The sequence below is a fragment of the Pangasianodon hypophthalmus genome, chromosome 1 (genome assembly GCF_027358585.1).
Source record: "Pangasianodon hypophthalmus isolate fPanHyp1 chromosome 1, fPanHyp1.pri, whole genome shotgun sequence".
In the NCBI taxonomy this organism is placed as follows: domain Eukaryota; kingdom Metazoa; phylum Chordata; class Actinopteri; order Siluriformes; family Pangasiidae; genus Pangasianodon; species Pangasianodon hypophthalmus.
This window is the reverse complement of record NC_069710.1, coordinates 16,995,926-17,011,572: the sequence shown is the minus strand read 5'-3', so window position 1 is coordinate 17,011,572 and position 15,647 is coordinate 16,995,926. Positions and strand designations below refer to the sequence as shown.

The 15,647-nt window shown below is 38.6% G+C and overlaps 1 protein-coding gene across 1 annotated transcript; it reads left to right on the top strand.

Annotated features, from left to right (window-relative positions):
* Nucleotides 1–375: 375 nt before the first annotated feature.
* Nucleotides 376–5,537, top strand: vim (vimentin). Its single transcript, XM_026926819.3, has 9 exons — nucleotides 376–1,026; nucleotides 1,943–2,003; nucleotides 2,502–2,597; nucleotides 3,105–3,266; nucleotides 3,913–4,038; nucleotides 4,113–4,333; nucleotides 4,624–4,667; nucleotides 4,949–5,031; nucleotides 5,134–5,537. The coding sequence occupies exons 1-9, from the start codon at nucleotides 485–487 to the stop codon at nucleotides 5,173–5,175; spliced, it is 1,377 nt and encodes a 458-aa protein (XP_026782620.1). The 5' UTR covers nucleotides 376–484; the 3' UTR covers nucleotides 5,176–5,537.
* Nucleotides 5,538–15,647: the final 10,110 nt, after the last annotated feature.

The following is a 15,647-nucleotide window of genomic DNA, read 5'->3' as shown; positions in this document are numbered from 1 at the left end:
AATTAAAATATCACACAAACGTTAAATGGTTGCTTCGATTTCGTATTTATTTATTTATTTATTTATTTTTGTACGTTTGGTCACAGATTCCAAATGCAGGGAAAATATTAAATGACTGTTTACATCATGAGTAACTTTTGCCGTGTGCTGTCTGGCACAAGACCAGGGTTCCATAAAAGCAGCTAAAGACGCTATGTCAAAAGACTACACTACAAGAAGCACTTTTTAAAAGTACTTTAGCACGATTGTTTGCTATGTTGCGTGTTTTCTTGTCGATGCTGCTAAATAAAGCCGTCGATACGTCATCAGCCGCGCGCGCGCCGTTATGTCATTTGCATAGTGAGAGGGGAGGAGTATATAAAGCCCGGGCGCGTGCACTCAGCTCAACTTTTGGCGGAGCAGAGCCGCTGCTGCTGCAGGATTCAGTGTTGAAGTGAGGACCAGGTGGGCGTCGCCTGCAGAAACAACTCAACAGGAGTACAAAATGGCTAACCGAACCTCAGCCACTACCCGCCAGTCATCTTCTTATACAAGGATATTTGGTAGTGAGCGCAATGCCTCCGCTCGCTCCAGCTACTCGAGCCGCCAGTACTCGGCTCCTGCGCGCGCCTCGCGGCTCTCCTACAGCGCCTTGTCCGCTCCGCCGTCCATCATCGCGAGCAGAAGTGTGCGCGTGCGAAGCGCCAACTTGCCCCGACTCACATCCGACACGCTGGACTTCAGCCTGTCCGAAGCCATCAACACCGAGTTCAAGGCGAACCGCACAAACGAGAAAGCCGAGATGCAGCAGCTGAATGACCGCTTCGCCAGCTACATAGAGAAGGTGCGCTTTCTGGAGCAGCAGAACAAGATGCTGAGCACCGAGCTGGCGCAGCTCAGAGGCAAAGGAACCTCCCGAGTTGGAGATCTTTACGAGGAGGAGATGAGGGAGTTACGCCGGCAAGTGGACCAAATCACCAGTGATAAGGCCAGGGTCGAAGTGGACAGAGATAATCTGGCGGAGGATATTGAACGCCTAAGAGAAAAGTATGTATGAAGTTCAAGTTCCAATATTGTTATATTCATTAGTGCAACCATTGGTTATGAACACCTTGCCACTGCTATTAGAGTACTACTCTATATACCTGACCATCACACTCATACAGCATGTGATCCTTTTCCCAAACTGTAGCCACAATGTTAGAAGCACACGCTTGTCTCAAATATCTTTGTGTGCTGTAGCATAACAATTTTCCTTCACTGGAACTAATAGACCCAAACATGCTCCAGTATAACAATTCCGCTGTGCACAAAGTAAGCTCCATGAAGACATGGTGTGCCAAGGTTGGTGTAGAAGAGCTCAAATGGCCTGCACAAAGCCCTGACCTCAACCCCACTGAACACCTTTGAGATGAATTGCAATGCCGACTGCGTCCCAGACCTCCTCTCCCGACATCAGAGCCTGATCTCACTAATGCTCTTGTGGCTGAATGAGCACAAATCCCCATAGCCATGCTCCAAAATCTAGTGGAAAGCCTTCCCAGAAGAGTGGAGATTATTATAACAGCAAAAGGGGAATAAATCAGGAATGGGATGTTAAACAGGCATATATGAGTGTTACGGTCAGGTGTCCACAAACTTTGGGCCATATAGTGTATGGTAGAAAATTGTTAGATGATGTTGGGTAGTAGGCTTTGGTCTTAAGACAAATGGGAGGAAACAAACTTGTCATACAATCAATGATGGTTCATTTAAAATTAAAATCAGTGATGGGCAATTTGGTTAAAAAAAAAAAAAAAGGCATACATGCTGCCAAATGTGCTTCATGAAAATCTTTAACACCATAAATAATAACCTTTTTAAGCTAAAGAAGACACATATTTACTTTATATCTACTGTCTATTTTATGTGCTATCATAGTGTGTAAAGCCTGTATTTCTGTGATGATGCCTGTCATCTTCAGGCTTCAAGAAGAGGTTCTTCAAAGGGAAGATGCTGAAAACAACCTCCAAAGTTTCAGGCAGGTATGTATACTCTACACACAACTTAAAGTTATCACTACACTTTTTAAATGGTGATGTGATCTAGAGTTGTCTCTGGAATGTTTGGAAAGGAAGTTAATTCCACTCTGGGATGTTTCTGTGATGATGATGACGAGAGGGGGCTTGTGGGTAAATGACAAAGCAAGCTGTTGTCTGAGTGGGGGCTGTTACTTGTAGCCGGAGGAAGGTGGTGCATTCAGACAGTAGAAGAATACAATAAGGGGATGCATATGTGTGTGTTTAAAGCCATCTGCCACTTCCACCTGTGCCAGCTGTAACTTTGCACATAGGCACAGGAAAATACTGTCCACCATTTTATTCAGTGCTATACTTGCCTTTATGTGCTCTAGAATAGAAAACATACGATTAATGTTGTCTTTATTGTGATTAGTAGCATAGTCTGGATTTAACACAAGTTTGTCATGCAGTCTTTGGCTTGACCTGATGGCTGTATTTTATTGATGTATTAAATGTTCACAGGATGTCGATAATGCATCCCTGGCCCGTCTAGACTTGGAGCGCAAGGTGGAGTCCCTACAGGAGGAGATAATTTTCCTAAAGAAACTTCATGATGAGGTATATAACAGCTCTGTCTGTTGTGTCTGTTCAGTTTTATACATCACAACAGGTTCTTGCATGTGACTGTGACTGTTACAGAGCCCTGAGTGGATCATGAGATTGGCAAAGAAGGGCACTGGCATGGAGATTAGCAAATTATGTCAAGAGGATGAAGAGTATTATTAGACTGGCCCTTACAAAACAGGAAAGCATCAGGACTAGTCTGGAATACATGGAATACAATGGACAAAATACAGTAACTTAAAAATCAGACCAAAAAGACTAATGTATATGCAAAATCAAAGGGCTAAACAAAATCAGATGGAACTAAAATATTGCAATAATTAAATAGTTTGTGTTTAAATTATTTGGACAATCTCAAAACATGGCAGTGGATAAATTCTGTTCAGTGTAAAATGTACAACAAATGGCTGCTGCATATATTTTATAGAGACAGCTTGTGTGCATTCATCTTTGAAAAGATCCACGTGAAAACCCAAGCTTTCCCCTTTGACTTGCCTGCAGGAGCTTGCTGAGCTGCAGACCCAGATACAAGACCAGCATGTGCAGGTTGACATGGACATGGCTAAGCCTGATCTGACCGCTGCTCTGCGGGATGTCCGCCTTCAGTATGAGACTCTGGCCAACAAGAACATCCATGAGGCTGAAGAATGGTACAAATCCAAGGTCAGTTTCTAGAAACAGTTGTGTATCAGTTGTGTTTTTTCTTATTGAGAACTTCAATAATTAGTGGCAAGATAATAAGCACCAGTTAAATGCTTACAGTAAACAGCATTTGATATTATTGATTAACATTAAATGATCAACAATTGTTACCATGGATAATGTTGTAGTGTAATAATATAGAGAATATAGTATGTCTATGTTGTTGAAGTGACTGTAGCAATCTTTTGTAGTAGCTGTACTTTAAGTGTGTCTCCTCTAAAGCTGCAGGTTACGTGCAGTGTTTGCATTCCCTCTGGGTTTCTGAGCACAGCAGATGGTAATGCTGGGGTTTATTGGATCGAGAGTACAGATGGCCAATCAGTGAAAGCGCACTGAACAATGGATTACTGAACTGATTTTTTTTTTAAAATGTGACTGACAAGCACACTATTGATATGCCTAATAGATTAGAACAAAGCTTACCTAAAACCCTGATTAGACCATACCCATTAGCAAACACTACAAATTAGCAAACACTACAAAATGCTAATTTAATAGTATCTGGAAGCCAAGTATGATGAAAACTGAAGCTTCTAAGTTTACCCCTCTATTCCATTGCATCATTTTGGCATCATTGCAATGTAAAACAGGCTCTTTCTTCCTCCAGTTTGTGGATTTGTCAGAGGCTGCTGCTCGTAACACTGAAGCCATCCGCCAGGCCAAACAGGATGCAAACGAATATCGCCGCCAGGTGCAGGCTTTAACCTGTGAGGTGGATGCGCTTAAGGGCACTGTGAGTATACGTTTAATAGTAAGAGTTGGATATTGTGAAAATACCCCCACCCAAATCTCTACCTTTATGGTTAGAATGAGTCTCTGGAGCGCCAAATGGGGGAACTCGAGGACAACTTTGCCATGGAGTCATCTAGTTACCAGGACAACATCGCCCGTCTGGAAGAAGAAATCCGCAACATGAAGGATGAGATGGCTCGTCATTTGCGTGAGTACCAGGACCTCCTGAATGTCAAAATGGCCCTGGACATTGAGATCGCTACCTACAGGAAGCTGCTGGAGGGAGAGGAAAGCAGGTGTGTATATTACACAATTTTAGTTGAGAGTGTACCTTAGGTTTCCATTCCATTTCATATTCAAAGTAGGCCTACTTAGCATTTGCTACAGTATTCTGAATATAAATAGAGTGTGTTCGTTTGTAAGCCTCGAATTTATTTATGAGTATTCAAGAGCTATGTTTTTTAGAGCTGATTTTTCGCCACTGGTGCTTTCTTCTCAGTATATCCATATTACATAAGTTACAGGGTGGCTAGGACTTCTGTGTTTACATGCTACACGTAAAAACCTCTGTCCTTTCCTTCTACAGGATCACCACACCATTGCCTAACTTCTCAACTTTTAATCTGAGAGGTACAGTTTACTGCAGTTCCCTGGCACCCACATACAGAACTCATTGCATTTATACTGCCAAAAAGTGTCACTGTTAGACCGAATCACAGTTCTGCTCCTTCTACATGACCACCTGCGTATAATAAAAGTGATGACTGATATATTTTTAGCAATGCAGTGCTGATACAAGCAAGTGGTAGGGCACTCTTATTAGAAAGCACCTGAATTTAATATACTTCTGATTTTTTTTTTTTGAACGAATTTTCTGCAAATATGGCATAAAACAAGTCCTCTCTCCGCAGAATCCATGATCGAAACCAAACCACTCATTGAGAACCTGTCCAAGAAAGTGGTGATTAAGACTATAGAAACAAGGGATGGTCATGTATGTAAAAACCACAAAGCAGTAACATTGCAATATAAATATCTCAAAGAAAAATTCAGTGCAAATTGATCCTCTCTTTTTCTGCTATGTGTCTTATTACAGGTGATTAATGAGTCCACTCAGCATCATGAAGACCTGGAATGAACTGCATACAAAACCTTTAAAAGAAAAGCTCCCTGAGGAGGCGAGCAATGTAGGGAGAGGAGATATATCAGTGGGGTATCTCTGTTTCTGTAACACTAAAACAGCTTTAATGTGCCTTTTGCCACTCTAGACAGATCTGCAGATGGAGATGTGTTTTGAGTAGAATAGAGGTTGTAGGCCAGTGAAAACCAGCTTTACACAGTATTCCTGTTTTCCCTGACTGCTATAGTTTACACTGTACAAGTCGGACCACAGCAATAATCTTAGCTACATTGATTTGTATTGCTTCGATCTAGAAGAATGAAACAATGTCTTTAAAATCAAACAAATAAATAAATAAAGTCAACAAACCTTTCCAAAAATTTTGTGCTTTGAAGAAACCTGGCTGTTAAGATGGATTGCTTTATAAAACAATCCAAAATGAAAGACCAAATTAATTTTGTGACCCCTTTTTAAAGATAATTTCAGAATTTCTATAGTTGATGAGTGAATGCACATAAAACTTTCTTCAATGATCATGTGGCTGGAAGTGACTGCCTGCAGAATACACTGACTCTCAAAACTCAAGTGCCTTCAACAAGGGAGCCTGCAAACAGCAGTTAAAATGGCTTTAAATGGATGCATACAATGCATACAAATAATTGACCAAAAATTGTGTAAAAATTGTAGTAACCAGCCTTTACCTCCCTGGCACAAAGAGGAGGAAACCTGGATCAAGTGTTTGTTTGTTACTCTTATCCAGTTGCACTCCATTGGCTACATGGGTCCAGTTCATTGGTACATAGATCTGCTCTGGATGATGTGAAGGTATAGAGAAATCTATTTCAACCTTAAAATGAACTTGGTCGTATTACACTTAATGGGATCTAATCATTTCAGTCCTTACTCAAAGCTCACATTTTCCTTTTCTCACCAGTCCCCTGGAGGACACACACACACACTTTACAGCACTACAGACCCCATCCATCCATCCATCCATTTTCTGTACCGCTTGTCCTGCACAGGGTCACAGGGGAGCCTGGAGCCAGGGGGCAGGGGCACAAGGCAGGGGACACCCTGGACGGGGTGCCAGTCCATCGCCTCATTCACACACTATGGACAATTTAGAGATGCCAGTCAGGCTACAATGCATGTCTTTGGACTTGGGGAGGAAACTGGAGTACACGGAGGAAACCCCTGAAGCACAGGGAGAACATGCAAACTCCGCACAGGGCTTTATTAGTTTATTAATGAAATTACAATATAAAATAGTTAGATTTTTAATTCAGCCCACAAAATATTATCTGCCTCACCATTTGTTTTAGGGTCAGAATTAAAATATTATTAATTGTATTATTAAAATTCTATATTTGGGCTGACTATATGTTGTGGTCCCCATATCCCTTGAAAAAAAGATTATGCTTGCCCGAATGAATCTTTCCGTAATTTCTCTCCTGCCTATTTTAAAATAACAAAACCACTTAACAGTTCCAGCTCCCTCCTGGTTGCGTCATCACTTCATTTAACAGGCTGGAGCAAGCTGACATGCAAAAGCTTTTTTAAATTTGAACATCAATGGCAGAACATCAAAGAGCAAAACAAAGTGCAATGGAATGGAGTCAATATCAAATCAGAAGACATACAAGGAACTTATGGTAAAAGTCAAACTATTGGTAGATGAGAACCAAGTGCACACTGGCGTAGCTGAAAGCTTCAATGAGAGAACGGCTGTATTGTGAACATTTTGACAGTGTTTAGGAAGAAACCTGGGCTCCGTGAGTTCTGCCCTGATAAAACCACTGGACAACGCTGTATAGGTGAGAGATGGTGTGTTAGTGAAAGCAGGTTCTCAGTGGAGGAAAAACGTGGAAAAGCACAGCGGTGAGTTCTGTCTTTCTGCAGACAGCATCCTTCAACTTGTCCAAATGTCTCTGTCAACATAAAGTGAGAAAAGAACCTAATGCAAGTCTACTAGTCATATTCAATAGACTAGAGAAGACCCTGACACAGTACTAAGTCTTATTTGTTTTGTCATTTTAGACACAGAAATTTTAATCACTTAAAATACATGAAACGGCACATACACTGAGAAAAAACCCAAACTCATCCAAAGTCTATTAATCCTTCAGTCTGCAAACAACAATAATATGAACATCATCAACCAACAAACCTTTAGGTAAAGTCTTTATCATGGTTTTGTAGAACAGCTTCACAGTATGCTACTTGGCTGTGCCATTCATCACACTCAGGTCTTCAGAATTACGTGTCCAGTTAAGGGTCCCAAAACACATATCTTGTTACCCGTGGTGCCTGAGATTACGTGCCATGACCTAAAATCAGCCCCAGGTCTTCTAGTGCAAATGCACCTAGATTTCCTGAGTTAAAGCAGTTTAAAGTTCCTAAAACAGATCCTGGGTTACTGGAAAGGTTTCTGTAGAGGAAATAATCCTCTTCCTTCTGTGGTGGCTTATCTACAGGGGCAGGTGAGACAAAGCCCCACCAATACAGTGAAGTCCAAAAGTCTGAGACCAGTAGTGAAACTGCTTCTGTCTGGCATTCTTTTTCAATTCAACACAAAGGTTTTCATTACAGATGATATCAACAATAACTTGAGTGAAAAATAGAATCTTAGAAATATTTACATGAATTTGACATGAAATAGTTACAATGAGTTTCTTAGTATTCAAGTTGACACAGATGCCACAATTTTGTATAAAACCTGATGATCCATGTTAGATCAAATCCACCAGCAGGTCATCTGAACACGTGCTTCACTGGAAGAGATAAGACTCACGGAAAATCTGGCCCTTCTGGACAAAGCAAGCTTTATAACATGGTCAATATCACAAATTTGCTTACATTTAAATACCTGGAAACTTACCTAGAAATTGTGCAACCGCTTGAATAATGAATAGTTGCACATTTCCTTTTTTATTTTAGAATTTTCAAAATTTTATTTATTAAAATTCTGTTTATTTTCAGTCTTAAAAAAAAAAAAATCCCAGATTTTCAGTGTGTTCTCCGACTTCTGGACCCCACTGTATATCAGCCATTCAACAGCTGTTAATCTTCATAAAATCCTCAATTACAACTCCATACATTTTAAATTCTGTTGAAATACTATTCACCTCTTGAATTTTTTCCACCGATTTGCTTACTTTTCTAGATGTTGCACAATTTTGGGGCAGCATGCTCACTGTTTCCACAGAGTTGGGAAAATGGGAACTACAACAACCCAATAATAGAGGCACATTGGGACAAGTATCACACAACCCCATGCTTGGGGAAATGAAATCAAATAAAGTGCAGTGTGTGTATGATGTACAGAACCATTTCTATTGTAAGATATACATATCAAATTTTATTTAAAAACATTTTATGTTGCAGTTTAGAGTTAAATTGTGATACAGCAGCCTCCTTGACAGTGGCTAATATGTACTAGTTTGATGTGTGTTATTACTACGCTTGTTGGAATTTTTTAACCTGCGATTTCTGAGGCTATTCTCACTCTAGTGGATGGGCTATTAGTCTGGACAGGGTGTTTTTTTTTTTTTGCTTTACTCAATGTGTCAAAAGTGTCATCACTCCATCTCATCAAAATCTTCACATGGTACACTCAGTAAAACAGGCTTTATAGTCTTTAATGTCATATATACACATACAGTAAAAATAAATTCTTTTCGTTGCATATCCCAGCTTATTATTAAGCTAGTGGAGTCAGAGTGCAGGGTCAGCCTTGATATGGCGTCCGTTCAGCAGAGAGGGTTAAGGGCCTTGCTCAAGAGTTTGATGATGCTGGGGCTTGAACTCATGACCTTCTGATCACTAGCCCAGAGCCTTAAGCTATGAGTGACCCCTAAAAGGATTATTTGACAGCAGTGATTTCTTGTTTCTCCCAAAGAGAGATTAAGACTTTCACTTGTACCAGATTCTCAGAACATTAAATATATTTGCAGTATTTATATGCAAAATAAAAAGGAATTGTATTTGAAAATTAAACCTTACTGATAGGAAATGTCCTTTCTATCTTCTTACAAGATAGTAATCAAGATAGTTCTATTTGTAACTATATATACAGTATTGTCTTAAGTCATCCAAATAAACTGTGCTTAAAGTAATTAGCCAGTAAGTGTTTATATAAGTTAGAATAGATTAATATAATACAATTAACAAGATTTACTTTTTCAAAGCAGTTATTGGTATCTTGTGAGATGGTTTTAGAAGAGGACTGCTTGGTTTTCCAATCCCTGGCTGTATTTATATAGTCATGGGTGGGGGAATTTAGCAAATACATAAGTGTCTTGGGATGGTAGTTAAGGACAGATAATGTATGAAGTCCTAAAATCTCTTTGCATCTTAGAGGTAATTTCTTTAAAGGACACAAAGACATCCAGTCAAAGTCATGTTCAGCATCAAAGTCAGTTTGGATGACAAGTCCCAAAGTCCTTTTGAGATTTGAGATTTTGAGTTCACAAAATTCCAAATTTTGGTTTTTTGGTTCACAAAATCATATAACGTAACATATGGCGAAACATATAAAGTATATGTCTGGAGGGTCCTGTGAAAAACAGTGTCATGGTCTGTTGCATTTCAGTCAGTAATGTAGGGGATCTGGTAAAAGTCAGTGAAAGGATGAATGCTGGGAACATCAACATATTTTGCTTCATCATGCTCCATCTTGATAAGTACGACCCAGATACACTGCAAACACAATTAACACACCCGAAATAAATGCCTCAGAGCTTTGTCCTATACAATATGCAATACCAAAGCTGTGTGGATTCACCGGGCAGCTACATCCTTCCTGAATTCATGAATTTATTCTTTCAATACATTACATTAGTGCATTAGTCCTTCAACTGCACATTCTAAGAGAAAAAAAAAACCTTTAAAAACAAACAAAAATGTTTCTTTTTACATTCAAATTGTAGTAATTTTCATTGCTGATTATTGTAATGAAATATGTTGTTTCAGGCAATCATACTATAGTGTATAGTATGTATCTATATTCATATTAATTACTTCACTTAAGATGTAACATGCCATTTAGGAAGCAACCTACTTTTGAGTAAGATATACAGCAGTTTATGTAACTATAATATTTTGTATGTTAAATGTAACACATGGCACTCTTAAAATGTTTTGAAATGTATTCCCTCAAGATGATTTCAATATCTTGTCCACACCTTCTGCATAGCAATGTGTGTATGTGTAATGAGGCAGAGTGTGAACAGAAAGGAGGAGGATGTGCTTATATTAACATGCAGATGAGGGTTGAGAGCTACAGGCCTACTTGAAAAGCATCTGTGCTCCAATGCCCCTGCAATCTGCCACTTCACTGAAAGAGAGAGAGAGAGAGAAACAGATATAGAGAAAGAATGTATGTGGTTAACAGGGTACTGCTTGTCTAAAAACAACACTAACATTTGTGATACAATACCATAGCATCACCTCTTCTGTTTGGCATAATGAAAAAAGAACGATTAAACTGAATCGTAGCTCGTCTATAAATATTAATTTTTTTTTTTTTGGCACAGCTGGTGTTCAGCTCCTTCCACTCTGAACACTAGGGCATTATTAGGCCACTTTAAATACATGTGGCAAGTTTTTATCTTGTGAGAAAATATATTTCTCAGTACACATTGCAAGGTCTCAGACATCAACATTTTTGTCTCAACATCAATGACTTTAAATGTTTTGGTTGCATTCATCATTTGTGATAAATAATTTAGACATTAATCTTTTTTAATTGACTGATTTTGTATTATGCTTCTCTTTCCCTAAATTCTCAGAATACTTGCTTTCTCTATGAAAACATGTAGAATGGTATGTTTATGATCTATCATGATTTTACTGATACTTGTTTGCCACCTAGTGGTGTAAATGTGATGTTATTCTCTTGCCTCTGGCCACATCTATTTCCCCATTTCCTTCCATGTCATATAAACCGTATTTGTGAGGAACACTAAAACTAGAAATCCGACTAGAGCATATCTCCAGTCTCCTCATAGTGAAGTTTGAGAGAGTTTGCTGCCAGCATCACTGGAAAAGAACAGATCCTCAGCAGCTCACTCCTTATTAAAAAAGCACCCTAAAGGGTTCTTTGGTTTGCCCCTCTGGGGGAACCTTTAGGGCAGGGGTCATCAGTGTTATCCAAAAAACAGCCGGTGTGGCTTCAGGCTTTTATTTCAACCAAGCAGGAGCCACACCTGATTCCACATGTTTAATCAGTTCATCCAACCAACTATCAAATGTGCCTTCTATTTGGGTGGAATAAAAGCCAGTAGCCACACCGGCTCTTTGTGGATAAGATTGAAGATCCCTGCCTTAGGGCTTCTATATAGAATCCTGTAGAGATTTTACCTTTCAAAACAATGTCAAGTGGAACCTCTTTACGAAGCTATGAATCTTTAACTATCCAAAGAACCCCTGAAAAAGCCTTTTTTCTAAGTCGTTGCTGTTACGCATGTGATTGTGGCTACAAATGGGACTTGCCTTCAGCTTTATACTGTATATCTTGCACACATTACTGCTTGCTACATATTTGTGCGTGCGGTGTGTTTGATACATGCAGTTCATATAAATCTTTTAATTTTTACAACAAATTTAAATTCACTTATTTTGTATAGATCATCAGCTACCTGTCCCTTTTGTGTTGCAGTGCTGTGTCCAGGTGTTTAGACATTGGCTGGGTGGGACCACCTTAATTATATTTAGGACTGAATTATATAAGGTTACATCCTCAGTAATGTTCTCAGCATACTTGTGTTGACTATTTGTTAAATTTTTCCATCAGTTTCTGTGTGCTGGATTTTTTTAATAAGATAAAATCAGGCTTGGGTGCCACAGTGGCACTGCAGCAGGTAATGTTGCCGCCTCACAGTTCCAGCATCCCCAGTTTAATCCTGAACCCTGGTCACAGTCTGAGTGGAATTTTGCATGTTCTTCATGTGTTTCCTCTGGGTTCTCCGGTTTCCTTCCACTTCCCAAAAACATACCACTTTACCAGAATAAAACGGTTACTGAAGATGAAACACTCAGGTAATTAAAGGTCAGGACTTTGAAGAACACTATACATAATAATTTTGCAGATTACAAAGGACACAATTTGACTACAATATCTATAAAGAAATGTCTACTTTATTACAAAGAGTTTTCAGGAGCAACATTTATGAATCTCATTAACATCGCATGAAAGTTTCATGTTACCAGTATGTCAAACTTTACTCTCACATGGATGCTTGAGGAAGTAGGATTGTCAGTATTTTCTAGTTTATTGTTAAAAACACTCACCAGAGTCTTAGTCAGCTCCAAAACATGAATCATCACTGTGTGATTGCACCATAAGGTGAAAATGAGTAAGATTTAGTAACAAGTACTATTCACTGGAATGAAGCCACTAATACATACACAACAGATTTGTATGTGTTTGTGTTTATGTTTATGTTGACAGAGAGATGCAATGTTCCTCATGTGTAGGAGGGTGGAGTAAGAAAAATTTTATTCATGTATCACATGCTCTGGCCTTTATAAATCATGAGCATGGCCACTGCCTCATCTCTGGTGTGGGAGAGCTAATTATTGGGAATGGAGCTTTAATTAACAGACTTCTTGAAGTGTTCTCTCAAATGCTTTCTCCACCCCCATGGCCAATGAAATCCCTATAAATTGCTAACATCCAGAGAGATTAAGGTAATTAGGGAACCATTGTAACCACCAGATGAGTGAGTGTTCATGTCAGGCTGCCTAACACAAATGACTGCCCTATTTCAGAAGTACTTTAATGTGCATCATTGATTCATACATGGCTAATTACATATACAGTATGTAGTTTAAAACAGCGTCCACTCCTCAAACTCGAATAGACAAAGCAATGCCTTGGGTGTCACACACTGCTTGGATTTTAAGCTTTGCCTCGTCACTCAAAGTTATATCAAATTCATCCCGGTCAAGCACAACTAATGAGATAAACTGCTGTGATGCAACAAGGAACAATTCACTTTTTGTACAGGCATGGAGGGGAAAATGATTCTCACTATTTCACAGTACCATGAATTATTCAACACAATGTTAAACATTACAGTGGCAATGAAAAAATACTGAAATACTATATGAGAGCTAGGTTTCTTTTGGCTAGTATGATTTTTAGCGTGTTTAGGGAATATAAAAATATTGGGGTGGTAGACCTCACCTAGAGGCAGCCCTGGACATACCATTTTAAAAACTATTTTTTTGGAAAGATAAAAAACATGACAAGTTTCATAACAGCCTTACTTACAGGGGTGTAACACAGTGTCACTATGTGTATCTGTGTCTTTTTTAGTGCTGTGTGTATCCTTGTCTTTTTTAGATGTGTGTGGGACTGTTTTAAAGAATCTCACTCACACAGTTATTATTTTTGTTCGTACCTGCCTCGGACATTTCTAATGATTTAGTTGGGTCTTTTCCCAAAATATACCTCAATCAGACAGTTACTCAGGATGAATAAATGAACCCTTAATGAATGTGGTCTTTCTTTGTCCTGCAGACTTCATATCTGGCCACTTGGTTGCAGGATCTCAGTCCCAATTCACACCTCTAGTATCAGCCAGATGGCATGTGAACCTTTCTGGCAAGCTTTATAAAAATAAAAAAATACTGCACCTCCTGTTTGTATGTGTATTGGTATCTGTTCAGAACACATCATCTAAACAGCATGTCTCCTATTCATATTTGTATTTGTATCTGTTTAAAACACTTTATCTGTTCATACTTAATAATGTACTCATATTCAATTTCATCCCTCTTATAAATTTCTCATAGGGTTAGTCACTTAGTCTCTCTTTGTGTCACACGCAATACAGCAAATCCTAACCTCCTAGGTAGAATACAGTATAAACAGTTTATAAGAAAAAAGTTAAATCATTTTTTTAATGAAATCACAGGATTTGCAGAAGGCCTATGATCTTGTGCATTAACATTTCTTGTGAAAGGTAAAGGACAGGGTAAGAGGACAGGGTATCTGAATTTCCTTCTTTGTGAGATCTAGTCTCTGTATGAGTGCAGTGAGAGTTCTTCGTTCTTGGCATTCAAAACCATTTAAGGTGGGTGTTGGACACTGTCAAAGGTGTTTCTTGTCTTCACTCCTGTTTGTGGTTTTCATGGACAGGATATCAAGATGCAACCAAGGTTGGAGAGGTGTCCAATATGGACTGCTAGAAATAACATCCCTGTAATTTGCAGATAATGCTGTTCTCTTGGCACCATCCAACGTGGACCTCCAGGATGCACTCAAAAGTTTTGCTGCTGAGTGGGATGAAGTCAGCTGGGTCTGAGGCCATGGTTCTCTCCCGCAAAAGAGTGAGATGCTACTTTCAGGTGAGAGGAGAGATCATGCCCCTGGAAGAGGAGTTTAAGTATCTGGGATCTTATTCCTGAGTGATGGAAAAAGAGAGAGTGAGATTGACGAACAGATTGAGTCAGCAGTAGCAGTGTTTAGTTTGAAGAGATTTGGGATAGGGTATTGAGGTGTCATGTGACTGTCTATAGCCAATGCTGTGGTTTGCTGTGCAACTTCGATAATAATCTTAGTCAGATTGTTCAAGGGATTTATAGGCTATATAAACAATTGCCTGTAGGGCCAAAACAGCATAAGTGTGCTTTCTAGTGGAGTTTTTGGGTAAATAATTTTAATAATTCCTTTTTATAAACATTTCTTTCCCACAAATACTATAATACTCATATTTACCAAAGATAAACAAATTTACGATTTTAATATTCTCCATACAGTGGGGTCCAAAAGTCTGAGACCACAATGAAAATCTGAGATTTTTTTTTTTTTTGGGAAATAAACAGAAGGTTTTAGAATTTTGAAATATTTAAAACAAAGAAAGTAAATGTTAAATGTCTTGAATATTTACAAATATCTATTTAGTATTCTGCACTATTTCTAGGTCTCTATTTAAATATAAGAATTTTTTTTGATATTGATCATGTTAACTGCTTTGTACAGAAGGTCAGATTTTCCTCATTTCCTAATCTCTTCTACTGAAGCATGTGCTGAGACGACACTCCAATGGATTTGATCTAAAATGGATCATAATGTTTTGCACAAACTTGTGGAGTCCATGCCAGCTCAAGTGCACACTGTCATTAAAGCAAATGGGAAATACCAAATGCTAAGAAACTCTGAAATTCATGTAAATATTTCATAGATTCTACTTTTCACCCGAGTTGTTATTAATTACATAATTTGTAATGAAAATTGTTGTAATAAATTAGAAAAGAATGCAAAATAGAAGCATTTTCACTAATGGTCTCAGACTTTTGTATTCAATATATAATATGATATGAGATTACTCTTCTACTTAATCCATGTTTTTAGTCACCCGACTGTAGGAGTTATTAGCTGGTGATGTTGAATACTGGCATCTTAATTGTTCTCAATATATTTTAAAAAAAAAAGAAGAAAAGCAAGTGCAAAGCAGTTTTGTAGGAAAATACTGAAGGGGTAA

Bases quoted from the DNA above. Each gene is read 5' to 3' on its own strand.
- vim (XM_026926819.3), top strand. From the start codon at position 485: ATGGCTAACCGAACCTCAGCCACTACCCGCCAGTCATCTTCTTATACA. The intron at 2,598-3,104 runs GTATATAACAGC...ACTTGCCTGCAG, and splicing joins TAAAGAAACTTCATGATGAG to GAGCTTGCTGAGCTGCAGAC. The intron at 4,668-4,948 runs GTACAGTTTACT...CTCTCTCCGCAG, and splicing joins CTCAACTTTTAATCTGAGAG to AATCCATGATCGAAACCAAA.